At 50.7% G+C, this 26,980-nt stretch overlaps 1 protein-coding gene across 2 annotated transcripts in view; it reads left to right on the top strand.

Moving 5' to 3' along the window:
• Positions 1-278: 278 nt before the first annotated feature.
• Positions 279-26,980, top strand: part of Scube1 (signal peptide, CUB domain and EGF like domain containing 1) — a 118,081-nt gene continuing 91,379 nt past the window's right edge. For both annotated transcript variants that reach the window (XM_075960193.1, XM_075960191.1), the window contains exons 1-3: positions 279-463; positions 3,426-3,557; positions 23,436-23,564. In XM_075960193.1, the coding sequence (XP_075816308.1) occupies positions 376-463; positions 3,426-3,557; positions 23,436-23,564 (349 nt within the window). In that variant the 5' untranslated portion in view covers positions 279-375. The remainder of the gene's footprint in view (positions 464-3,425; positions 3,558-23,435; positions 23,565-26,980) is intronic.

The following is a 26,980-nucleotide window of genomic DNA, read 5'->3' as shown; positions in this document are numbered from 1 at the left end:
TGGGCACCCAGGACACAGAGCGGGGACGACCAAGGGCGACTTGGGCACCCGTCTCGCCCGGGTGGCGTCCTGCACCGCGACCCCAGCTCGCAGGGCTCCCACCCCCCACCTGCAGCCCGCCCCGGGTGAGGGGGGTGGGCCCAGACTCCGGCAAGCCACGCCACCCGACGCCCACTGGACGGCCTCCCGCGGAGCTCCGCCCCCCGGTGCCGCGGGCCAATGAGCGCGTGGCTGTCAGCTAGTCCTGCGCGCCGGCTGGGTGGCTCCGGAGCCCGAGCGATAGCGGAGCTTGCTGCAGACAGGAGCGCTCACTGAGCGGCCGCTCGGTGCGTCCGGTGCCCCGCACGCCCGCACCCGGCGCTGCCCGCTCTGAGCATGGGCGCGGCGGCTGTGCGCTGGCACTTGTGCGTGCTACTCGCTCTGGGAGCGCGCGGACGGCTGGTGGGGGGCAGCGGTCTCCCAGGTAAGCGCGAGGACCCGGGGGACTGCGGCGCGCGGGGACCTAAGGGCTGCCACCCCGCGCCGTCGGAGGCTGCCCCGCACCCGGTCCTGCCTCCTTGCAAAGTAACTTCTGGGAGCGCCCGTGGCCCGCGGGGGCGGGGTGGGTTGGGGCCCCGGGAGGGGAAGCGGGAGGCCGGAGAAAGAAAGGAAGAGCGACGGCCGCCTGCGGGGCCCGGTATGCGTACGAAGACTGGCGGGGACCCCCCGAGCCGAGAGTGGTGCTCCCCCAGGGCCGAAGACTTGGCAGCTGTCGCATAGGAGATACCCGGAGGTGGCCATAAAGGACGCTCTGAGACTGGAGGGGAGGTGGGGAGATGAAGGGACAGACGGACAGGAGCCGAGGCGCAGAGGGAACAGACAAAAGGGCCCCGGAAGAAGCCCTGAGAAAGACAGCCGCGGGAGGGAAGAGGGGAGAGGAGGTAAGGGAGGGGAGCGAGGAGGCAGTGGACAGCGGGAAGGAGAAAGGCAGATCAAAGGACAGAGAGGAGGAGACAGATGGACACCAGAAACAGGAGGACTCGGAGGGGCGGCGCCGAGGGAGGGGACCAAGGGAGAGAGGAAGGATGGAGATGTCTGTGAAGAGATGGACAGATGGACTGTCAGACCGGAGTGGGAGAAGAGACGGACAGACATAGGGAAGGAGGTGGATGGAGAACACGAATCGCGAACAAACCAGGACTGCGTGTCGAGAACATCAGAGAGAGGGGGCAGGAGGCATGGGAGGAAACCAGCAGGTCAGGGCAGGAGCTGCTAGGTGGGGGTGTCCCTTCCTGATCTGAGTTTCCTAGAAGGGGCTCCGGAGCAACACTGCACACCCAGGCTCTCTCCTCACATCTCCAGTGCACTTCTTGTTTTCCTGGGAGAGGGTGGGGAGGGTCCTGCCTTGCTCTCCCTCCAGCAGAATCTCCCGAGGTCTGTTTTCAGAGGGGTGGGTCTGTTTGTGAGAATCCCACAGCAGATTCAGTGCTGGAGAGAGTTCATGCTAGTCCATACCACTTCACCATTGGCGCTGAGTTTTCTTCTATGCCCCCATTCGAGAATCCCGGCCTTCTTGGGGGTACTAGACATGTCTGTGGGCATTCCTTCCCCGCCCCCCCCAGGCTTTGGGGTCCTTCCCCTCTGTGGGACTGTCCTGTGTGCCTCTCCCTTCCTCTCTGTCCCTCCTGGTATCTATTGCCTCTGCTCCCCTCTTCCCTCTGTGGAAGCCTGACCTGCCAGAGCTTACCTCAGAGTAAGAAAACCAAGATTGAAGTGAGCAGCCTGTGTTTGAAGGCTGTGCAGGGATCTACAGCCGGGCTCAGCCGGGCTCCCCTGCTCCCAGGTTGAGTTTATAATTGAAAGGCAGACAGCCCCACCCACCCCTTCCAACACTCTACATTTCCACCTCACCTACCTAGGTAGGAGATAGAAGGGATCTCAAACCCCTAGGGAACTTCCTGCCCCTCACTCTCATACCCTGACCCATGGGAAGTAGGAGGGTGTCTTTTAGAGGTGCCCCATGTGATCTGGCCCTCTCTGGTGTCCTGCCCTTGAAGCAGTGGTCCCTCTGGGGCCAGCTCCCCAGAAAGCCCCTCCCCCACAAACTCAACACCAGCTCTGGCCAGCGCTCTCTGGTTTACTATGCTGCCTGCCTCTCGGCTCTTGCCTACTGCCTTTGGGCATCTGTAGAGGTGGCCCGTGCACTTGAGCATAGTGGCTGGCCTTGGGAGGGATACTGCATATGTGTACATCTGCTTGCCTGTGTTTTTCATGTGCAAGTGTGTTCAGGGAAGTCTGCTGTGTTTCTTTTCAATGTCTCTCTCCCCTATGGTGAGCTGAAACCTTGGAGTCTGAGTGAGGAAGAAGAGTCTGGGTGAGGGTAGGGCCACAGGCCTAGAGTCCAGTGTCCAGCCAGGGGATTAATTCAAAGTGGACATTCTTGGGCACTATGAAGTCTAGGGTGAGGCCAGATGGATGAAGAGATGGGGACATTTGGAGCCTCCCAGGGGGGATGTCCTCAGGGCAGCTGCTGAAAGTCCCTTGTCTGCTCACCTGAGTCCTTCTGCCTGTCCATCTGTCTGGTGGTCACGGCCAACTGGAAAGATAGCGACACCCAGACAATCTTGTTCTGTGAGGGGGTCGAGTCCAGGAGCATGTATCACTGGCCTCAGATCTCTGGTCTAAACCTAAAGTTCTGGCTGTTCCCTGAGTAAACTCAGAGCAAGAGAGTGAGCAAGTGAGGGGACAGGGAGAGAGAGAGAAAGAGAGAGAGAGATCTGCAGCTTTCTGTATCTATGTGCTGGGAACAGCAGATGCACCGGAGCCCTCTGAGCTTGGATGGTGCTGGGGTCTAGAAGCTGCGGTATGAGAATTGGCTTTCTGAGGCAGGGGCCTGAGTTATCAAGGTAAAAGGCAGGTCTATGGATTCTGCTCTGGTTTGGGTCCTAGGAGATAATCCTTCCCACTGCCTTGGGGCTCAGTCTCACATCCAGGTTACCTGCACCCTCCATGGATGGCCTCTCCTCAATGTTTGCACACCTTTCTGCCTTGGTTTCCTCATCTGCAACCCAGAGGGACCAGATTTAAGTCCTTCCGGGGCCTCTTTTGGAATGAAGAGTGTGGAAGGTTGGGATGATGCCTGCGGGGAAAGCAAGATTCATAGAGAGGTTTTTCTTTCTGGTGTCCCTAGCATTCAGCTTCTCCACATCTCGAGTGAGGATAATGACCATACCCAAATGGACTGTTAAGAAAATAAAGACCAGATGTGTGGTGTCCTGTGCCTGGCACAGAGAATACTACCAATTGCCCCTTGTCACACCAAATTAGCATGTGACTGTCAATGTCAGTTACCCCAGTGGTCAACGGTAGGGTGGGGGCATGAACTTCCAGCACGGTCTCAGATGTCTTCCTAGCACGCTTCACCTGCAGTTCCCCCTTCCCCACAGGAGCCGTGGACGTGGATGAGTGCTCGGAGGGCACAGATGACTGTCACATAGATGCCATCTGCCAGAACACACCCAAGTCTTACAAATGTCTCTGCAAGCCTGGCTACAAGGGGGAAGGGAGGCAGTGTGAAGGTGAGTTCCCTCCGTCCTCCCCACCAAGCCCGGGGCCAGAGGGAGGTGGCCGAGACCCACCCTGTGGTGTACTAACATGACATTCCTTTATCTCTGTGGACAGAGACGTCAGTCTTGTGTTGCTCAGAGGCATGCAGGCTTCCAAGAGATATAGCTGCTCACCTGGAGGGTGGAAGATGGAACTGGAAATGGGGGGGTGCCTGGCTTTCACATAAGTTTTAGCCCTTTTATTTCTTGAAGAAATCAAGGGGAGCCAGTAAAAGCCCAGGGTGACTCTTCTTCTGGACCCTTAACTCAGACTTGAGACTACCCTGTGTAGCCTGTAGCTTCTACAGAGGACCTGCCCTTGCGTGGGCTGGGCTGTGAGAGTGGCCCAGCTGGCTCTCCTCTTTCTGGCCCCAAATCTTAGATAGCTTGTGGTTCAAGCCATTCATCTGTCCCGCCTCTCCTCTCTGCACCTGGAGTACTGGGTTGGTGGTTCAGAAGTAGAAACCCATTCCCTAGGGCAGACATGGTGGTGCATGCCTGAAATCCCAGCACTCAAGAGACCCAAGGCAAGCCAGGCGTGGTGGCATACACCTTTAATCCCAGGAGGCAGAGACAGGTGAATCTCTGAGTTCGAAGCCAGCCAGGTCTACAAAATAGAGTTCCAGGACAGCCAGGGCTATACAGAGAAACCCTGTCTCAATAAAATAAAATAGAAAGAGTTCAAGGCAAGTGGATCTATAGGCTGAGGCCATCTTGAGCTACACAGAGAGCTGGTTTGAGACTAACCTGGACTAGATCATTAGATCTCAAAACATGAAAGGAAAGAAACTGCCCCCCACCCCCTGCAGAGAAAGTGAAGCCTCTGTGGTACTGGTATCCAGGAGTCTGAGCCAGATAGGATATTGTCCCATGAAAATCTTACGGTCATTTTGACCCCATTTGAGTTGGCCTATTGGGGTCTAAAAGCTATTCTCCCTGAGCCATGTACCCCCGACCTAGGCTTGCCCATCCACCCTCCATGTACAGAGGAAGATCAGTTGAGGCGGGTACTGACAGCAGGGTTTCCAGAGCTCTATAATAGTGCAGTCAGGACTGAAACCCAGAGTTTCTGATCCTTTGTCTTGGCCTTAACAGCAGCTCAGTTTTCAGTGTGGAGTTGCATTGGGAAAGCATTGCATGACAACAGGATGGGGTTCTGCCCTTTCTGTCCAGGCTCTGCAGAGTTGGGGCCTTACAGCTGCCAAACACCCCCAGGAATGCTGGCACCACTGGCCCAATGCACTTACTCAGCCTTGACAGCCTGAACGGATGGCATCTCTATGGGTCCTGCTTAGTGTCGGCACCTCGTCGGCTTGTTTGGGTCCCCGGGCGCTGCAGGGGGGAAGCTCGTGTGACCCATAGGCCTCTGGGAAGTGGGCAGGCAACAAGTGGAGAGAGAAGTACAAAATATTTGATGGAGTGGTCTGGCCCAGCTGCTGGAAGGATGTGGAGGGTTTGTCACTCGTGGTCCAGGTGACACACGCGAGGACGTGTGTATCCTTTCTAACCTTCTCCTTGTCCTTGAGACTCAGTGTCCCTAGCAAGGGAGGGCCACGACTGGCACATCCCTTCTGCTAGCTGAAGCCACTGAACTGGCCTGTCCGTCTCGCAGCCCAGCCCCTGCTGTCCTCTGCTTTCGGGCTCTCATCTTAAGCCTACTCCTCTGAAGCCCTTCAGAGCTCAGCTTAAACTCCCCATGCTGATGGAGCCCTGGGCTGAGATCTGGAACTCCTGATCCTTCTGCCTCTGTCTCTGTGATTACAGACGGTGACAGATGTGTATCATCACAGCTGGCTGATAGAGTGTTAGGGACCAAAACCGGGGCTCCCTGTAGCTAGGTAATTATAGGCTGAAACTGCTTCTTCGTTTCCCGGCTGCCCAAACTTGAATAAGGACATAGGAACTATATTAATTACAACATTGTTTGGCCAATGTCTCAGGCATATTTTTTGCTAGCTCTGACATCTTGAATGAATCCATTTCTATTAATCTGTGAATCACCACAAGGCTGTGGCTTACCAGTAAGGTTCTGGCTAGCAACTGGCATCTTTCTTCTTTGGCAGCTACATGACGCCTCCCTGATTCTGTCTACTTTCTCTCTATGTCTCTGTTTGGATTTCCCGCCTGGCTTTACTAAGCCATTGACCAAAGCAGCTTCTTTAATAACCAATGGTAATAAAAACATATTCATAGCATACAGAGGGAAGTTCCATATCAGGTAATCATTCTATAACTGAGCTATGTCCCAGCCCATGAGCGAGACTCTTGTTCCCAACCAGCTCAGCCACCTGGTTATGTGGACTTTTTGCCCGCATCTGCCCCTGAAGGAAGTTGTGGTGCCCTGCAGGAATACACTCATATCCTCCTGCATTAAGCACCCGTCATGCTCCCAGAAGCCCCTCTGCTGCCCTCCACTGTTGCTTTTCTGACTCTGGGTTCCAATGTCATGTCTTACTCCCCAGCCTTGCTTGCTGTGGCCTGGGTGTTGGGGCTGTTAATCTCAAGCCATATGCTTACAGCTTTGCCCCCAGAAACCCAGGAGCACCTCACTTATGAAATCTGTCATTGTGCTCTGGTGGAGAGTCTGACGTTAGTCCTAGCCTGAGGAATAGGTTTAGATTGAGTTCACTCCCCAACCAAGACTGGAGTTCAGACAAGCAATTTGTGAGACCCCAGTGAGTGGGAAGTGGGGAGCATGGGAGCTGCTAGGAGGATCCTTTCTCTGATGGCACCACATTGACCGTGTGTCATGTGGGAAGAAAGTAGAGCATAGCCTAACCTCTGCAAGGACCCTTGGTTGCCCATCAGCCCACCTCTGACCTGAATACAGAGTGATGATTTGCCCTCCACAAACATCAGTGTCTCCCTTGACTCTTTGGACCCAAGCTGTTCCCCACTCCCCCTGAAGACTGGGCTGGACACAGTGCAGTGTGTGAAAGCCACTGCCTTGGTACCTAGCTCCCAGTGTCCAGCATGCAGACGAGTGTGTTAATCACCACCATGTGCTTTCTGAGTAGCCGCAAGCTCCAGGAGGTTGTGAATGGTAAAGACCTATCAGAGTCCCACAGTGCCACATGCCTTGGAGGTGACACTCATGGTATCATGTGTCCTTGCCCTTCAGTTGGCAGTGTTCTATTAGCTAAAGTTGTTTGTTGGTGGCAATCTTAAATCACAGTGCATGCTGGTTGGCCTGGGTTCAGAGGACCCAGGTGGAGCCACCCTGCTTGCAAGTGTCTTATGCCTGGAGACTCTCACACAGGCTTGGGTTGGCATAAGCACAGCCTGCTGGAACATTAACCATCAGATCTTCTAAGATGGTTACCCCCAGAAGACTGCACACACATCTGGAAGGACTCACAGGCCACATTCAGGGTAGCCTGAAGGGTCTCAGAGACCACCCAGATGTTTATTTCCTGGTTTAGATAGTGCAGGGGCCATCTGAGAGAGAAGGACCTTACCAGGATCGGGGTGAGAGCCCAGGTGTGATGGGCCCATTGCTGTGCGTCCGCTGTGGTCACTGCTGCCTCTCATGTTCCGAATGGTCCTTCTTCAGCTGAGCAGAGCCATTAAAGAATAGATGTTGAACCAGATTGTGGGGACTCACACCTGTGTATCGGGGCCAGTCACTCAACCTCTGTGTTTACAGTGAGCATCAAGGGTTAAGTGCATTAATGTATTTAAAGCATGAAAGCATGGCCTGGCATGTAGAGTGTAACACACAAGCATTAGCTGCTGTTGCTGTGGTAATGGTGGCCTGACTAGCAGGTGATGATGAGGTGTTGGGTTTTTTTATTTTTATCTTTTTTTTTTTGGCAATGCTGAGAGTCAATCCCAGAGTCTTGGGCAAGCCACATGACAAATACTGAATTATACCCTTAGCCAAGGGTGATATTGATGATGAAGGTGATACTGATATTGGATGTGGTGATATTGATTTAGATGAAGGTTATGGTGATAGTAATGGAGATGACATTGGTGAGGGTGGGGGTGGGGTGCTGATGGTGAAGGTGAGGGTGATGCCGATATTAATGATGTTAGTGACTGTGATGTTGATGATGGTGGCCAGGGTGATGGGATGAGGTGATGGTGGTGATATTGATGATTAGTGATTGGGATGCTGATGATGGTGGTCAGGGTGATGGGATGAGGTGATGGTGGTGATATTGATGATTAGTGACTGTGATGTTGATGATGGTGGCCAGGGTGCTGGGATGAGGTGATGGTGGTGATATTGATGATTAGTGATTGGGAGGCTGATGGTGACAGTGGTGATGGGATGAGGTGATGATGGTGATATTGATGATTAGTGACTGTGATGTTGATGATGGTGACAGTGGTGATGGGATGAGGTGATGGTGGTGATATTGATGATTAGTGATTGGGATGCTGATGGTGACAGTGGTGATGGGATGAGGTGATGGTGGTGATATTGATGATTAGTGATTGGGAGGCTGATGGTGACAGTGGTGATGGGATGAGGTGATGATGGTGATATTGATGATTAGTGACTGTGATGTTGATGATGGTGACAGTGGTGATGGGATGAGGTGATGGTGGTGATATTGATGATTAGTGATTGGGATGCTGATGGTGACAGTGGTGATGGGATGAGGTGATGGTGGTGATATTGATGATTAGTGACTGTGATGTTGATGATGGTGACAGTGGTGATGGGATGAGGTGATGGTGGTGATATTGATGATTAGTGATTGGGATGCTGATGATGGTGGTCAGGGTGATGGGATGAGGGTGATGTTAGTGATGTTGATGATTAGTGATTGGGATGCTGATGATGGTGGTCAGGGTGATGGGATGAGGTGATGGTGGTGATATTGATGATTAGTGATTGGGAGGCTGATGGTGACAGTGGTGATGGGATGAGGTGATGATGGTGATATTGATGATTAGTGACTGTGATGTTGATGATGGTGACAGTGGTGATGGGATGAGGTGATGGTGGTGATATTGATGATTAGTGATTGGGAGGCTGATGGTGACAGTGGTGATGGGATGAGGTGATGATGGTGATATTGATGATTAGTGACTGTGATGTTGATGATGGTGACAGTGGTGATGGGATGAGGTGATGGTGGTGATATTGATGATTAGTGATTGGGATGCTGATGGTGACAGTGGTGATGGGATGAGGTGATGGTGGTGATATTGATGATTAGTGATTGGGATGCTGATGGTGGTGGTCAGGGTGATGGGATGAGGTGATGGTGGTGATATTGATGATTAGTGATTGGGATGCTGATGGTGGTGGTCAGGGTGATGGGATGAGGTGATGTTGGTGATATTGATGATTAGTGATTGGGATGCTGATGATGGTGGTCAGGGTGATGGGATGAGGTGATGGTGGTGATATTGATGATTAGTGATTGGGATGCTGATGGTGGTGGTCAGGGTGATGGGATGAGGATGATGTTGGTGATATTGATGATTAGTGATTGGGATGCTGATGGTGGCAACAGTGATTACGATACTGATGGTGACAATGGTAATGGAATGAGGATGACATTGAGGCTGTGTCCCATTTTTGTTTAATTATCATCTCATCCTGCTGGTATATTAATGCTGGCAGAGGATTTGCTGTGGGATGACAAGGTGACCCTGAGGTAAGGGGTTTGCTGAGAACAAATGGGGCTACCTTGGGCCACTGCTAAGGTTCTGATGAGGCAGAGGAGTTTCCTCTGTGACTTGTGTCCTGGTGGAAGTGAACTTGTGGGTATAGAAAGTTGGAAAACACATCATAGGGCACCCAAGTGACCCCTGAGCTTGGCAGGTGACTCCTGGTGGCCCTTTCCAGACCCACTCACACCTCCATTTGAAACCCTGCCATACTGCATTGTATCCTCCTGGGCTCTTTCTGGACCTGCCTCAAGGGCTGTGCTTGTCAACTGTTAGATTCCCATCCCAGGAACCTACCTGTAGAGGGAGAGGTGTCCCCAGGGCCACCTCCTTCCAGAAACTGTCATGGTTCCCAAACAGGTGGGTTCCAACCCATTCATCCCTCCTCAGAGCCTGACTCCCTAGGTGGTAATGGCCCATGCCAGTACCCTGAGGCTGGCCCAAAGCTGTGGTCGGAAAGCAGTTAGCAGCCAGGGAACATCAGGGAAAGTCTCCCTGAGCCTCACATATGCTTTGAAGATTTACAGATGAGGAAACTGAAGTCTCTGACTGGTGTAGACCAGTGACAGAGTTCATCTGAGGGAACTGGGTCCAGAGAGGTCAGCTTTCAGACAGATGACCCAGCGGAGAGACTCCAGCCATCAGCCACCGTGTCTCAACAGTTGGTATGAAGGCTGTGGGGAGAGGGATCCCTAGCTGTGCTGGGGTCTCCACAGTTTGTCTGCAGGCTGTGGGGAGAGGGATCCCTAGCTGTGCTGGGGTCTCCACAGTTTGTCTGCAGGCTGTGGGGAGAGGGATCCCTAGCTGTGCATTGATGGAGGAGCCAATAGGGATCCTTTTCTCCACAGCTGTTCCCTAGAGACAGGTCTGTGACTGTGACCCACTTGACTCATCATCCATGGGACAGATAGGAGGCCCTCCCCGTGGGCTCACCCCAGGTCTCTTCTCTGCCCAAACACTTTGAGCTGCTGCTTTTTTCTCTCTTTTTTAATCCTCCCCTCCTAAACCTCACCCCAGTTGCCTATTTTTTTTTCTTCCTCAAACCCCAGCTCTTTCTACCTGGGACCTTTCCACACTCTGTCTCCCAGCCCCTCCTCCCTTATCTAAGCTGTGCTTCTGCATCTCATGGACCCTTCAGACACAGGCCTTTTGGAGGTCGTGGGGGCCGACCATGTACCAGCAAGCCCCCTGTTCTGAATTAGCTAGGCCTGTTTGAGCTCATTCTGCCCCAGCGGCAGACTGGGGCCAGGAGGGGGCAACTCATCCCCTTTAAAGGCTTCAACTCATTTAACCTTAATCGCCTTGTTTTCATAGACATTTGCGAAGGAAAAGGACCAAATTATAGCTTGAATTGGGTCTTACTAATCTTAATTAAAAGCTCTCGTTTATAATCAGGACCAGGCCTCAAACGAGGAGCAAACCACCCTCAAATGGCTTGTTTAAATAACCAAGACCCCCTCCACTCTGTTAATGGCTGTTTAGTCTGAACCCATGGCGCACATTGCCCTTCTATGTGCGCTTAATTTTTAGACCATTCATTCAAGTGGTTTATTCCTCTCGCAAGTTTCAACTCAGGCCCTTTTCAAAATGCTGTAATTAAAGCTCTTGGGGGAAATGAGATTTTTGTTTTGGCCACAATATATTAAATATATTACTATTTTCCTTTTGGTGTGTGTGTGTGAAAAGAAAAAAAATGACAACCGTCAGAGATCGCAAAATTAGCATGTATGTAATGATTGTAAATAATCGCTTCCTGGATTTTATATCCCCGGGGTGTACTTGTCAATCACTAAAGTCAGGTAGATTACAGAGCATGTCATAAAAGGGTTTTAACCAAACTCTTAATAACATACCCAGCGATTCATTTAGTTTATCATTAAGGAAAAAAAAAAGCTAAAACCAATTGGCCTTTGTGGCAAATAATGGCTGAGGTCCTATTAAGTCATTTCCATCATGATTATAGCATACTTTATTGAAACTCTAGGTAGAGTGTGTGTGTTTTTTTTTTTTTTTGCTTGGGGCAGGGGAGGCCAGGAAAGGCTTGAGCCGGGAGGTCGAGCAAGAGAGAATTCTCCTCCCCCTAAGTCTGAAAACATGCAATTATGCATGCTAATGTGTGCACTGCCCAAGATGAAAGCGGGGGTGGGGGTGGTTGCATGGGGGGTTCCAGTGGGGGGAGACTTCAACTCCCCCTTACTTATTCCCAGGTAGCAATTAAGGGGTGTTCTCGTTTCGTTTCTGTTTCTGTGACAAAATGTGATGAAAAGCAGCACAGCCGGGAAAGGGTGTGTTTTAGCTTACAGTTTCGGGGTACAGTCCAACATTGTGGGGAAGTCGAGGCAAAAACTCAATAGTCACGTCACAACCACACTCAAGAACAGAGAGACAAATGCATCCCTGCCGCCTGCTTGCTTGGTGATGAGCCAACCAACCAGGTGGTGCTACCCACAATGCACTGGACATTCCCACATTCAGTTAAGATTGGAACAAGTCTCCACAGACATGCCATATGCCACCTTGATCTAGACAATCCCTCATGGAGACTCTCTTCCAGGTGATTCTAGGTTGTGGCAAGACAACAGTTAAAACAACCCAGCAGGAGTCGGCTGGGGGCTGGAGAGATAGCTCAGCCATTAAGAGCACTTGTTACTCTTGTAAAGGGCCCAGGTTTAATTCCTAGCACCCACATGGTGGTTCACAATCTTCTGTAATTCCAGTTCCAGGGGATCCAACGCCCTCCTCTGACCTCCGCAGACAACAGTCACACATGGGGTGCACATACATACATGCAAGCAAAACACTCAAGCACATAAATCTTAAAAAGAGGAAAACCAACCCAACCCAGGCAGGATTGCTTGTGAGGGGTCTCAGTCAACGGCAGTTAAGTCGCTTGGAGAGTTGTTGGGGCCCCTGACCGTCTGATCAGGGACAACGAAAACCTTGTGCACTTGGTTTTGTGTGGGAGACAAGTTCACCTAAAATGTGGGACCTGACCTGGAGTGTCCAGAGTGTTAGCTGAGGGACTTCTCACCGGCAGGGTTTGTGCTGGGTCCAGGTGTGTTTCCTGGTCATGACCTCGTTGATTAGCCGGAAGCTGGGAAAGACAAAATGGGTTGGTAAATAGACGCAGGTAAATAGAGGCAGAATTCAGTGGGGGTGCAGAAGAGAAAGTGGGTATCTACCCTTGCCTGTGGTAGGGGATGTTGGTGGGAGGTGGGGGAGGGTGGAGAATGTTCTCGGAGGAAGTGCCATCCAAGCCATGCTAGGAGGGTGGAGCAGAGGTCTCTGACGTTGCCTCCAGCTCTGGGGGCAATAGAAAGGAGAAAACTCAGAGGGGCTCGCTGTCGCCTGAAATTCTGCAAGTAACTGGTCATCCCGAGCCCTCGTTTCCTCAGTCTGCCTCCCTTGACAATGAGAGCAGCGACACCTGCCTAAGAGCGTGCATCTGAGGAGAAGTTGAGGGAGGGAGTCTGTCTTGCTCAAGGGCAACAGTTCTCAGCCTGTGGGTCCCAACCCCTTGGGAGTCACATATCAGAGAGCCCACATCTCAGGTTCATCACAAGCCCACATTGCAATTCATAACAAGAGCAAAATTGCAGTTATGAAGTAGCAGCTAAATAATCTGGTGGTCACCGCAATGTGCAGAACCGTGTTGGAGGATCGCAGTGTTAGGGAGGTTAAGAAGGGCTGTGTTGAAGGTGACCGCAGAGGCCTGTGCTTGGTGTCTTCCCCCTTTAAACTTTCCCCACCTGGCTTCCCACACCCTAGGTCTCCTGTCCCCTCAGGCGGCAGCCCTTCTCCTCTCTGCCTCCGGGCTCTCTCTCCTTCCCTCCCCTAGGCTGCTTCTTATTACAGTGGCTGTATTTGTGTTTCCATCAGAGGAATGCTAACCAGAAAAAAACCATTATTTCTAAGAAAATAAACTGTGGGCTCGTTGGCCTTTGAGGGCTACTGAAATGGATATCAGCCTTCCCCAAAGGCCTTGAGACAAAGAGTGCAGGGGCTTGTGTAGACGGGCAAGGTCAGGGGGTCCCAGGGGTTGTCCTGACTGGTCTTCCAGATGGATCCAGGCTGCAACCCCTGGAGGACTAGGACTGGAGCTGCTGTGGTTGCCTGAGGCTTCAGACCCGGGTTCCTAACAGCTGTCAGGGATGCTCTTTCCCTATGCCTTCCTGCATCTCCAAGATGCACCCTTCTCTCAGAGGACCCAGGCCTTCTGCCCAGGCCTCCCTTCCTTGAGAAGGGGTATAGAACTGAGAGTAGACACATGGGGACCAGAGCTTCTCGCCTTATGCATCTCTCAGGCCTTAACATACTGACTGCCAAGTTCAGAGAGGGCCAGGGGTCCCAGGCCCCTTGGGCCCCTACTGGAAGAAGTCCCTCATTCAAGGTGCTCCCCACCCTGGCGGTGACAAATGCTGCACTTGTTACATTCCCACTGCCAGTACCACTGGCAGACCTGGACCTCTCTGCGGTCCTCTTACTTCCTCCCTGAAGCCAGGCTGGCAGCTCCCCGTTGCAAAGCTCCAGACTGAATGTAAGGGGCTGCCATAGCCACAGCAGGAGGGCAGGCAAATGTCCTAATCCCCAGTGGGTACCATGGCCATGAAGCTCTGGTCTGCTAAGATGTGGGGCTGCCCTTGGATGGCTTCATCCAGATTCAGGGCGCCAAAGCTAACCTGCTTGTATTAGGCTCTTGGCTTTGCTGCAAACTTGTTCTACAAGTAGGGAAGTGGACATGGTCTTCCTTACGTGGGCCACAGGGAAGGTTTAGCCAGTTGCCATGAGGGGTCTCCTTTGTTACTTCTATTACCTGGGGGAGGAGAGGACAGAGGCTAAGCTGGGAATCCTAGGTCTAAGGCTGGGTTTGCTGATGAGCTCGGTATCCAAGACTCCCTCTCTGGACCCTCAGTTACTCCTCTGTGCAAACCACAGAACATGGACCAGTTCTCTGACTCGGAGCTACTTCAGCCCCAATACCTGTGTGCTTCTGATGATCTGGCGGCTGGATTTGCAGCCCCTGAAGAGTCCTAAGATTCAGGGTCTGCAACCCTCCACCCCACCCCGTCTTGCCAGAGGAAGGTGAGAATGGCTGATAACCCCTGGGATCCAGTTTGTAACAGACAGGAGAGAGAGAGAGCATGGGTCTGACTGAGCACCAGGCCCTCTTTACTGCCACCCCCAGACGCTTCCAGGGCTCAGTTTCCATAAACCAATGTTTTGTAAGGTCTTGAGGCCAGAACTTGGGAAAGAGCCCCAAGGAAGGATTTAGGCTATGGTGGAGGGAGAATTGCTATAATTCACCCATCCTTTTCCTAGGTAGGGACACCCCTCTGATCTTGGGAGCATACACCCCACCGTGGACCCAGGCTGAGCAGGTAGCATGGAGCCAGGTGCAGTGGTGCACACCTGAAATGCCAGTTCCTGGGAGGTGGAGGAAGATGAAAGTTAGAGGCCAGCCTGGGCTACATAGTAGGGAATCTGTCTAAAAATACTTTTTGGAAACAAGATAGAAAACACAGCACACACAAAGTGATCTTCCTCATGGTTCCCCTGCACCCAGGAAGAAGCCAAAAGACCAGCTCGCCCCCGTGGATACGTTCAACAGTAACACTGGCTTTCCTTCAGTTGAAAAATGATCATTAATGCCGTGGCCGCATGATACACGTGGGGCTCATGCCCCCGCGTGCTGTGAAGGACTGAGATACAGCGAAGTCTGCCCTCTCCTTTCAGTTTTATATGGGTTCTGGGAAATCAGGCGCTATCTGTGAGGAGATACAGTTTGCATACCTAGCATAGTTGGCCCACGTGATGGCTCCACGCCATTGCCTTTTAGTGACTCACAGTGGCTCGTCACTGCAATGCATTTAGAAACTCCATGTTTCTTAGCCCCCCACCCGTACTCCCAGACTTGCAGGCCCTGTGACCACTGGGCACCACTAGTACACATTCTGTCTCTGGGCTCTCCTGTCCAGGAGACACTTTATGGATAGGGTCACATGCTATGTGGCCTTTTGTGACTGGACAGGGGTTTGTTTTGTGCTTTTTGTTTTTTGGGGTTGTTTTTGTTTTGTTTTTTAAGTCAGGCAGCCTGGCTCAGTCCCTGGCTCTGCTTGCCCCAGTAGCCTTCATTTCCCTTGGCATAAAGTTAAGGTGTTGGCACCCATCTCTTGGAGTTGTCCTAGGTGCAGGACCCACACACTGCCCTGTGCTGTCCCACACATTGCCAGGGCCAATCAGTGGAAGCGACGGCCAGGTTGCTTGTTCATTGGCTCAGCGGTCAGCCAATGCTCATTGCATACAGTCTGCCAGCTTCTGAGGCTCAGGCTGAACAAGATACACATCCCCATGGACTGGCAGCTTCCAATGGCACAGTAACGTTGGTGTCTATAGGTAGGGGAGCTGGGGCAAGCTGTAGGAGGAGGGGGCAAGCTTCAAAGGGGCAGGCTAAACTTCAGAGGGGACGAGACACCTAATCCCAAGCCAGGGTTATTAGGAGCCTGGGGTGGGGATGATGCTCCAGGCACAGGGAGCTGCGGGAAAATGCTTAATGATGGCCAGAAGCCACATGGGGCACTAAGAGAGGGTCACAAAGTAGCTGTAGCCCCACCGTGATCTCAGATCTCAGAGTGGGATAGGGACCTTCTCTCCCTCTGGCTGAGCGGTGGACATTGTGCGCAGTTAGGAATGAGAAAGTATATAGATTGGTGTTGGTTTTGCGTGACCTTTGACCTCCCTTGTAATTAACGGCCGGGCCCACTTCTGGCATTGTCCCTGCAGAAGGGAAACCTGATCGATGGATGCCAGGGGTCCTCGGAGAGCTGGTCTCATTACTCAGTCATTACAGACCTGGAGCTTAACCCCTCACCACCGGAGACAGGGGACTTAATCCTTCCTGCAAGGCAGAGACCACCTTCCCGGGAGCACAATTAGCCGACAAACTGGATTAAGATTTATTCATCAATAAGGACTCGACTTCCTAAGCCATACATCTCTCCCAGAATGGACGTGTATCCAAAGAGTGCATGGTTTTCCTAAAGCCACAGACAAAGGAGGGACAGGCTAGCGCCCAGTCAGGGACGAGGTCTTTGTTAGAGCATTGGGGGCTTCCCATCCGGGAGGAATGCCTAGAAAAATGCCCATCAGGGGAAGTGAGACCTTGTCACGAATGGCCTCTGGGAGTGAAAGTGTGGTTGCTTTCAAAGCCTCCTTTTGAGGTTTTTCATCAACCTTGATTTAAAAAGGAAAGAAAATTGTCCTAGAACAGTATTAAAATAAAATGAGAAGACAGGCAGATTCATTGGGAAAGAATCTTCTGGAACCTAGACACCAAAGAATAAATATATATTTTATAAGACAGTGAGAATCGATTTTGAATTAAATGGAGGGAGAAAAAAATCCATCCTCTTTGGGGTCTACCCCAGTGCTGCTGGCACAGGACCATAGCTGTGGGATGTTTGGGCTGACATTTTGATATAGGAAAAGTCAGACCATGTACCCTTTGAAAACACCCCTAATACGTAGTTCCTGTGTTGTTTGAGCTGTTCTGTTGGGTGTTGAAAACTAGCCTCTACCAGGAATTAAGTTTTCATGAAAAGGGGGAGGGGTGAGATGGCTCACAGAGTGAGGGTGATTGCTGTCAACCTGATGACCGGAGTTCAGTTCCTGAGCCCCACATAGTGGAAGCAGCCCACAGACTCCTTCAGGTTGCCTCTGACTTCCGTGCACGCACACACAGAAAATAAGTGTCATTCAAAATGTTTATCACACACAAAAAAATAAAGAGACAAACGTAATAAAAATTCAATCATTAAATTTTTTTAATTAAAAAAATCTAGAGGCAGAGCAGAGATGGACAGTGAGCTGATGAACCTCACACCTTCGGTGGGAGTTCTGATCCTTTGTCCTGCCCATTTTGTTCCTGTCTACCCTCGCTGTCAGCACTGTCACCGCCCGCACAGTCTCCAGTCAAGGTGTACTGAGATACGATACCCATGATGTCTTTCCCTTGGTGGCCTTTCTCCTAATTACTTTTTGGAACAAGATTTTTTTTCTCACGCTCATGCAGCCTGAGGCTGTGGCTCAACTGGAAGAAGAGAGGGTGGCCCTGGATGCAGCCACTGTCTGGGGGGTCTGGACAGGAGGACCTGGAGCCTCTCATTGTTAACATGGAAACAACACTCACTTCCCAGGTGCCCATGCCACTCAGCTTCTAACTCTGCCGTCCCAAGCTGGCTCTCCTCTATAGGCCTGTATTCCTCGGGTATCTGCATCCTATGAAAATCCCAGACAGAGGCTGAGGCAATCGTGAGGACCTGAGTTCAATCCCCAGCACCCGCATGAAAGTCAATAGGAACAGTGTGTGCCTGTAAGCCCAGCACTGGGGAGATGGGGCCAGAAGCATCACTGGGACTGGCTGGCCAGCATTTCAAGTCATGATCCTTCTGCCTCAGACTCTGGGATGGTGGAATTGACTGCCACAGTACCTGACTTCATCAAACAATTGTAAAAAAATAGAATCTCAAGGTACAATTAAGAAGTCGTTTGTTCTGGCTACTGGAGGTCATACAGGCCAACACAAGAGACTGCAGGAACATGTCAGGCTTTGGAGAGGAGGGGATCTGTTCTCAAAGTTCCTCAAGAGTGGGAGGGGCCGAGGGTGAGGGTGGCAAAGCTCCTTCATTCTTCAGCCCATGGGCATCAGTCGTGGCCTTCCCTATGGAGAGTCAATGAGAGGACGGTTCTAGAAATCATTCCAGTGACTGTTCAACTATCATTTTATTACATCTTATAGCATGGTGCTTAAACTATTTATCATCCCCATAGTAAAAATATCCCCCTTAATCGTTAGACACAGACAACAGGCGTAGGTTAAAGTTAGTCCAGACCCATTGAGCTACTTATCCCCAGTCAGGAGAAGGGATGTCCCAGTTTGCACACTTATGGATGCTCAGATCTCACCACCACTGAACAACTGGTTTAATCGTATGTTATGAACATGGTGACCCTATAATAGATTATGTTTCTCTCTCTTTTGGCACATAAGAAGCTCAGCTGTGTTTATGGCTCAGCTTTTGTGATTCTGCTGGGATTGCCAACTGAACAGTGTCACCAGCCAATCTCGTTTATTTCTCTCTGTCTTAAACCTTTATTTCTGAAAATCATATTGCCTTTGGGTTTTATGTTTGGTTGGTTGGTTGGTTTTTTGAGATAGGGTTTCTGTGTGTAGATTTGGAGCCTGTCCTGGCACTTGCTCCATAGATCAGGCTCGCTTCGAACTCACAGAGATTCACCTGCCTCTGCCTCCCAAGTGCTGGGATTAAAGGCAAGTGCCATCACCGCCTGGCTGCCTTTGTTTTTAAGCTGCTTGAAGGAAAGGGGTAAATGAGGAAGAGAAGTTTGGATAGGTAGATGGGTGAACGTTCTTCTGTTGAACATAAAGGGGAATGGGTCAGTGGGGTGTGCATTTGCAGAGTGTTTGCATTGATGAACCCATGGGTGGGCGGTTGAGCATTGGATGGACATATGAGCTTATAGATGTGTGGATGTGTGGGCTTTTAACTGATGGGAGGGCGGTGTGTGGCCAAACACATGGATAGATGGATGGATGGATGGATGGATGGATGGATGGATGGATGGAAGAATGACTCTTTGAATATGGGTGGATGCTTGCCTGGATACATGGATAGGTACATAGGTGACTGGTGAATGGGAAGATGCCCAACCAAGTTAAATAGTAAGGTATGTTTTAGCATAAATGGATTCATGGGAGAAGGTCTGGGTGGGAATTTGAGCAGCTATGCTGTAGAGTGTATAGACAGAGTGATAGCAGGAGGAAGGTGGGTCTTAGCTGAATGGACATACGGCTGATTGGCTGGGAGTTGAGCACGTGGAAAGGCATGCACATGTGTGTGCATGGAGGAGGAACAGGTGGGAGGGCAGAGGGGTGAACAGCACCTGGATGGCTAGGTAACACTTTCCGGGGCCACAGCAGAAATGTGCTAAGGACCAAATGCTTGTCTGGAGTGTTTTGCCTATGGCTGGCCTGGGCTTGACAGTGTAACTTAGGATGTGAGCTTTGTAGACTGAGTTTCTGGTCCTTGTCCTGTCACCTATGATGTGACTTTGAACGGTTCTCAGTTTGATCAGCCATCAAAAGCAGCTTCCCAGAGGACATCGCTGAGGACTGAAAGGGCTCGTGCTTCAGGAGAGCTAACTCGCTGCCCTTAGAGGTGCAGCATGAGAGAGATTCGTCAGCACAAACACGACACAGAAGTCTTTTCCCTTAGTCTGTCTGATCCACTCTAAGTCTCGTACCCACCATGGGACCAACAGCAGTTGCAAGCGGCACAGGCTGCTGGAGTCAGGCAGTCACCAGCATGAGGGAGGGAAGCAAAGAGGGATGCTGGGTCATCTGGTGAGAGGTGACGTTCATGCTGGCAGGCAGCGGGAGGAAGCCTGTTGCTATGTTACAGATGTAGAAAAGCCACACTTGGGCTTTCTTTTCTTTTGGGCCACCAACCAGCAACCAGCTTCCATATCATAACTTGGAATCTCATTATTAGTTTTTTTTTTTTGGTTTTTTTTTGAGACAGGGTTTCTCTGTGGCTTTGGAGCCTGTCCTGGAATTAGCTCTGTAGACCAGGCTGGTCTCAAACTCACAGAGATCCGCCTGCCTCTGCCTCCCAAGTGCTGGGATTAAAGGCGTGCACCACCACCGCCCGGCTTTCATTATTAGTTTTGAATGCTCCTCCTAGCTTAGGCTCATTTCTGGCTGGCTCTTTTAACTTAAACAAACCTGTTTCTCTTATCTACCTTCTGCCACAGGGTCTTTTGCCTTTTCTTTCCTTCTGTATTTCCTACTTTCACTGCTCCTGGTGTCTGGCTGGCTGGTGGCTGCCTGGCTGGCCCAGGGTGTGTCCCTCTCTTTCTCCCTCATTCTCTCCTCTTTCATTCTTTTTCAGGTCTAGGTTTCTCTGATTTGCTCTCTCTGCTCACCAGCTCTGCCTATTGCTCTCCCTGACAAGCTCTTGACCATTCAGCTCTTTATTAGACCAATCAGATGCTATAGGCAGGCAAGGTGAAACAGCACATCTTTGCATAAGTAAACAAATGCAGCTGAAAGGAACGTAACACATCTTTACATAGTTAACAAAGGCAGCAGAAACAAATGTAACCCTTCCATAGTTAAAGTTGTAATCCACAGCATAAACAAACACAACACATCTTTACATAGTTAAATATTACACAACACTTAGGCTTATTAAAAAAAAAATCCAGGCGGACCTGTGCCTGTGACTGCAGCCCTTAAGGGTAATGGTGGGGAACATGGTGGGGAGGTGGAGATAAGTGGGTCCTTGGAGCTGATTGGGAAGCCAGCCTAGTTGCCCAAATCAGTGAACTCTGGGCTCACTGCAAGAACCTGACTCAAAAGATAAGATGACGCGCAATAGAGGAAGACAACAGACATTGACCTCTGTCCTCTACATGCTAGCTCACACACATGCACACACCTGCATGGACACATACATGCAACACACACACACACACAAAGAAAAAAGAAAAAGCCCTTCTTGGTATCTGAGATGCAGAAGGAAACCCATCTGACTTGTGATGAGGAACTCCAGAGCTGTGCTGCTTGGTAAATTAAAGCCCAGAATGCACTGTCTTAGGAGTGTAGGTCAAAGACCTAGGAGATGTGTTCAGAGTGACATGTCAGGGCTTCAAAGAGAACCTGAAGGCAATGGGTATCCCTCAGTAGCTATAACACCCTGCTCCTTTTCCATTAACTTAAAGTCTTATATTTTGCTTTAATGTTAGTTAGACTACTACATAGATTTAAAGATGATTTAGACATGTTGGAGACTCATTTCTACTCCCCAGCTGGCACAGGTGGTGGCTACAAGCAGTGAATCAGAGCATCTTAACTCTGAGACCTTTGGGGACCCCTACTTTGTCCTTCCCTCCTTCTGGCTGGCTGACTGGGTACCAGACCAGGCTTGCACATAGCTCTTTTCACAGATTATTGTCTTTGCCCGTTGGGGTGTCTGTGCTATGTTTAATCACTTCCTGGAAGAATCAGGGGTGCAGGAGTGAGCCCCTGGATTTATAGATCCGTATCCCTATACTAAGCATTAAATGGCGATGCCATAGCTCCCCTGTACCCCAGCTGGGGAGAGCATGGATCTCTAGGCTTTGGTCAGGCTCTTCCCATCTTCCACTAGACTTCAGCTCAGAATGCTTCTCCTGGCAGATAAGGGAAGAAATGTTTCTTCTGTCTCAGACATGCTTCTTCTGTGTCCTGAGAATCACTTTCAGTTTAGCAATGATATGTTCCCACTCTACAAAGGTCATCCTAGAGTCCTTGAAGGCTGGGCTCACTGTAAGTGGGAGGCATTGAGCCCTGGAAGTATTTGGAAATGAGGTGACCAAAGACCTGGTGGAAGTGCCAGGGTCGGAGACCATGGCTGGTACAGTCATTCTATGCCTGCAAGCCATCCTTGAGAGGTCAAGGCTGGGCTTAGGTTCCCTGGGGATCCAGAGTCATGTTTCACTACTTAGAATCCCACTTGCATCCCTTCTAGGTGTGTGGCCTTTGGCAAGGTTTCAGCCTTCCTACACAAGTTCCTTCAGTGCCCTGTGCAAGCGGACTGGGCTTGAGTCCCTATCTTAGTTAGGGCTATAATTGCTATGATGAAACACTGTCACCCAAAGCAAGTAGGGGAGGAGATACTTCTACATTTGTAGTTCCTGACCTAAGGAAGTCATGATAGGAGCTCCATCAGGACAGGAACCTGGAGGCAGGAGCTGATGCAGAGGCCGTGGAGAGGAGCTGCTTACTGGCTTGCTCTACAAGGGTTATGGAGCAAGCTTGATGAGTTGCTCAGCTCACTTTCTTATAGAGCCCAGGACCACTAGCCCAGGGATGACACCACCCACAATGGGCTTAATTAATGATTTGAGTCAATCACTAGTTAGGACAATTTCCTACAGCTAGATATTATGGAAGCATTTTCTTAATCGAGGTCCCCTCCTCTCAGATGACTTTGGCTTGTGTCAAGTTGACATAAAATGATCCTACCACAGTCCCTGTGAGGACTTTAGAGAGAATGGCTTACAGTCTGGTCAACCCCTTGGGCGTAGAAGCAGCCCATTGAATGCTAACTAGACATGTTCTTATTCTTCTTTCTGGAGCCCCCGAACTGATAGCCCTTTGACCCCTGCTGGGAAGTGTTGAGAAAGGACTTAAAACAGCAGAAAGAGTGACCTTTACTGAAGCTATTGACCATTGTTTATGAGACAGACGTCTTTGTTATAACAAGGAAGCTGGAGCAGCTGAAGGCCAGACTGCGGGCCATAGGGGGTGGGGGGCAGTGCACATTCCTTCATCCCAGAGATGACACTTTTTGGGTGATGTGCAGTTTATTTTACTTGCTCTCCCGGTTTCGAATGAACCAGTTCTCATGGATGTAGAAGGACCCCATATGTTGGCAGTGTTGGCAGGCTTCAGAACGAGCCAGAGCCAGGCTTGCCACTTAGCTGCTTCACTGTGGCAGGAATTGGAAGCCCCCCCCCCCAGCACACACACACACACACACACACACACACACACCCCAGTGTGACTCTTCTGAACACTGGTGGTCAGCCTTGCTGCTGAGCCAAGATTGTTTGCAAATAACTCTTCAGTTCCTCCGAGTAAACTTTATTGAGCATCCGCTGAGTTATTCCCTGTTCTAATTTCATTTCTGGTGTGGTGGTTTAAAAGACAAAAATGCCCTGACAGGAAGCAACTTGAGGGGAAAGGGTGTTATTCCTGCTTACAGCTCCAGACTGTGCTCCATCATCCTGGGGAAGTCAAGGCAGGAACCTCAAGCCACTGATCATGTCCCACCCACAGAGAAGAGCGGAGGAAAACGAGGACACGATGCTTGCTGTACTCTGCTTGAGTCCTCCCCTCTTGTCCAGCTCAGAACCTCCTGCCTAGGGAATGAGGCCACCCACAGTGGGCTGGGTCTTCCCATATCACTCACCTCCCTCAAGACAAGGCCCCTCAAGGCAGACGTGCCCACAAGCGGACCTAATGCAGACAGTCCCTCACGGAAACTTCCCAGATGGTTCCAGGTTGTTGTCTCAAGTTGACAATTATCCTGGCCGCTTGTGATGGTGGGAGAGGGAAGCCAGACTCTTGCTCTGATCCTTCTGGTGCCTCTGCCCTTGCAGACATCGACGAGTGTGAGAATGATTACTACAATGGAGGCTGTGTCCATGACTGCATCAACATCCCCGGGAACTACCGGTGCACCTGCTTTGATGGATTCATGCTGGCTCACGACGGACATAACTGCCTGGGTGAGTGTTGCAGCTGAGCCCCTCCGACCACAGCCTTCCCGTCTCTCAGTTCCAGCATGCAGAGTTGGGGGCCGTGCGCACAGGCACCTTCCTCTTGCTCCTCGTCGTAGTGTGTCAAGTTGCCATAACAAAATTCCACAAGCCATGTGGCTCCAATGGCAAAAATTTTCTTCCTCACGTTCTAGAGGCTGGAGGACGTGAATGGGGTGCCTTCTTATTTATGTCCGCATGTGCACTTTGTGCACGCATCCATCTGGTGGTATCTCTCTGGGTCCTAATTGCTTCTTCGTTTAAGGACACTTGTATCAGTGAGGCGGCTCCATGTAGTAGTATGATGTTTTTGACTCTTTTGGTTGATTTGGAGGGGCCGCCACTCAGCTCCCAAACAAATCACACATGGAGGCTTATTCTTAGTTAGGAATGTCTGGCCTTAGCTTGGCTCATTTCTTACCAATTTTTCTTCACTTGTATTACCCCGTCTACCTGTGGCTTCTGGGCTTTTCCTGTTCTCTTACTTCTGTAAATCTTGCTCCATGGATTGCTGTGTAGCTAGATGGCTGATACCCAATGTCTTTTTCCTTCTCTGGCCATTTCTCCCAGATTTCTGCTTCTATTTATCCTCTCTACTTGCCACCCCACCTGTCCTTTCTCCTGCCTTGCTATTGGCCATTCAGATCTTTATTAGACCATCAAGTGTTCTAGACAGGCAAAGTATCACAGCTTCACAGTGTTAAACAAATGCAACATAGACAAAGGTAACATAATATTCCCCAACAGAGTGTATTAGGTACTTTTCTATTGCTGTGATAAAACACCATGGCCAAGGAAACTTATGGAAGAATTTGTTAGCTGATGATTCCAGATGGATAAAGGTGCATCATGGGGGGGGGGGGGGATAGGCATGGCAGCAAGAAGGAGCAGGAATCTCCAGCTGCAAACACCAAGCAGACAGAACAAACTGGAAGTGGATGAGGCTGTAAACTCTCCGAGTCTGTCCCCAAAGGCATACTTCCTGCAGCAGGGCTGCACATCCCACAGCCTCCCCAACTAGGGAACCGAGTGTTCAGACACATGAGCCTTTGGGGGACATTTCTGATTCAAACCACTACAGTGCCACCAAGCCTGACCCCCGGGGTTCAGTCCCCAGGATTCATGTGGTGGAAGGAGAGAACCGGCCCCTGCCAGTTGTTCTCTGACCTCCACATGTGTGCTGTGGCACGCATGCCCACAGACACACACGATAATTAATTAGTTAATTAATTAAACCATTAAGGACACCTGTCATATTGGAATAAGTCCACCTCAACAGTTCCAGTTTCAAATGTAATTACCCCTTTAAGTCCCTGTCTCCAAATATAACCACATTTCGAGGTAACAGTGCTTAGAGTCCTTCAACGTGGGACTTGAGGGAATACAGTTCAGCTCATAGTCTGGTATTCCTCCGACTGTCCACAGTTCAAATATATCTTAAGCCAATTATACAAAATTTATACCCGTGATCATTTTTGGTGAATAAAGTTGAGAAAATACAGAAGATTAGGGAGCAGAAATGCCAAGTCCTGCGGGCGAGCCTCCGTTGGTCTTCTGACCACCTCTGTGGTCAGCCTAAATGTCCCTCTAGTATCAGGCATTGCCACATGGCCTCAGCTTTTCCATCTAGCCACTCGGCCAGCCGAAAGTTGCTAAAGGCCTGTACGAGCTTCTTGGGGGTTGCTATGACAAAGAGATGAGTTGGGTGGCTTATACGATGGACATTGATTCTCTCATAACTCTAAACGTTAGAAATCCAAAATGGAGGTAGGGCTATTTCTATCCGAGGGAGGCAGGTAAAGTTCTTTCCAAGGCCTTTCTCCTGGCCCACTGTCACTCAAGAATTCTTACGCTCGTAAGTGGTGTTTCCCCGTGTCTTCACACTGTCTTAGCTCTGTAGCCGTTCACAGTGTCCAGATCCCCTTCCTCATAGCGATATCAGTTCTAATGGATGAGGGCCTGCCATGACTAGCTCATCTTATCCTCATCATTTGCTGTGATGGTTAAACCTGTCATCTTGGCATCCAGGAGGGCCTATGTGTGATTGACAGGAGCATGGCTGTGAACAGGTTCTGGGCCTGTCGGGATCTCTATCCCATGTCAATGAAAGAAGGCTGCCACAGCTGTTAGAACTGTCATGGTCTCCGAGGTTCGTCTTCTCCGGGTCAGTGTGCACCTGTGTCACCAGGCTGAGTGTCAGGATGAAATGACAGGATAAAGCCGAGGGGTGTGCCCTGAGGACAGATTGAATGGTCAGCTAGCCAGCCTTACTGATGCTTTAGTGGCTTAGCCATCTTTCTGCCTTTGCCATCAGAATCCAGACTGCGTCTGGGCAGAAAACATTTTCCTCCCTGGTTCCCTAAGTGGTCCTTCAGAATCGTTGCCGCAGATGGGTCTGAAGGGTTAAAAGATCACCAGGATTCTCTAACCTTGCATACAGGAATTTCTGCAAGGGCCAGCCAGATCCCCGTGGTGCCAGCTGGCTTGTCAGCACTAGGTAGAGGGGTTCAATACCCCAAGCACTCGGGCCCCCCTTCCTAGTGGCGTGTCAGTCTGAGAGATGCTGTCTGGTTTTGTTTAATGCGTGTTGGGGCTCAGATGAGCTCATTATGGGAAACAGATCTGTGAACATGTAATTACACCCCAAATAAGTGCCAAAACGGAGGTCTGGACACGAGTTAGCAAAGACCAGAAGGGGCTGTGAAAAGCTACCCCTGGCTGGGGGAACATGGGGGTGGAAGCAGCATTGCCAGAGCTTCAAAGAGGAAGCTCTCAGCGGGCTCTCAGAGGGGGAAGGAGTTTGTAGGTCTGGGCCCAGTGTGTGTGGAGCTGCAGGCAGCTCCTTGAGGCTGGGCTTAGGGACGGCAGAGCCCAGCAGGGCCTTTGACTGGGGACCACACAGCTTTTGCAATGCCACACCCAGGTGAAGTGTTGCTACCCACCCCTCACCTGGTGTGTGTACCCCTCCTCGGCTGTCTGCAGCAAATATGTTTGGGTGGTTGGATAGTCAGTGAAGCCTCAGCCCACCACTGTCCCCGGGGATATCCTGTTAGAAGCAAGCAGTATCACTCTGGCCAGAGGAACAGACATGGATGTTGGCTGGTTTGACACTTAAGTCTTGGCTCTCCAGTTCTGAGCTGTTTAGTCTTTGGTCTGTATCTTCGATTCTCTATGCCTCCGTTTCCTATCTACAACATGGAGAATATGTAATCCCTGTCTTAGGGGGGTTGGGTGAGGGTTCCGTGAAATCACAGATGTAGTGAGCAGAATGTCTGACATCAGAAATGGCGTAGCATGAGTCACCTGCCAGTGAGATGTATCACATGAGCGGCTTTGATGCCCCAACACCCCCACAGGACCATGCTCTCTGCTCCCTAGATCATGTG

Source organism: Microtus pennsylvanicus, chromosome 2 (genome assembly GCF_037038515.1).
Source record: "Microtus pennsylvanicus isolate mMicPen1 chromosome 2, mMicPen1.hap1, whole genome shotgun sequence".
Taxonomy (NCBI): Eukaryota; Metazoa; Chordata; class Mammalia; order Rodentia; family Cricetidae; genus Microtus; species Microtus pennsylvanicus.
This window is presented reverse-complemented; position numbering and strand designations above follow the sequence as displayed.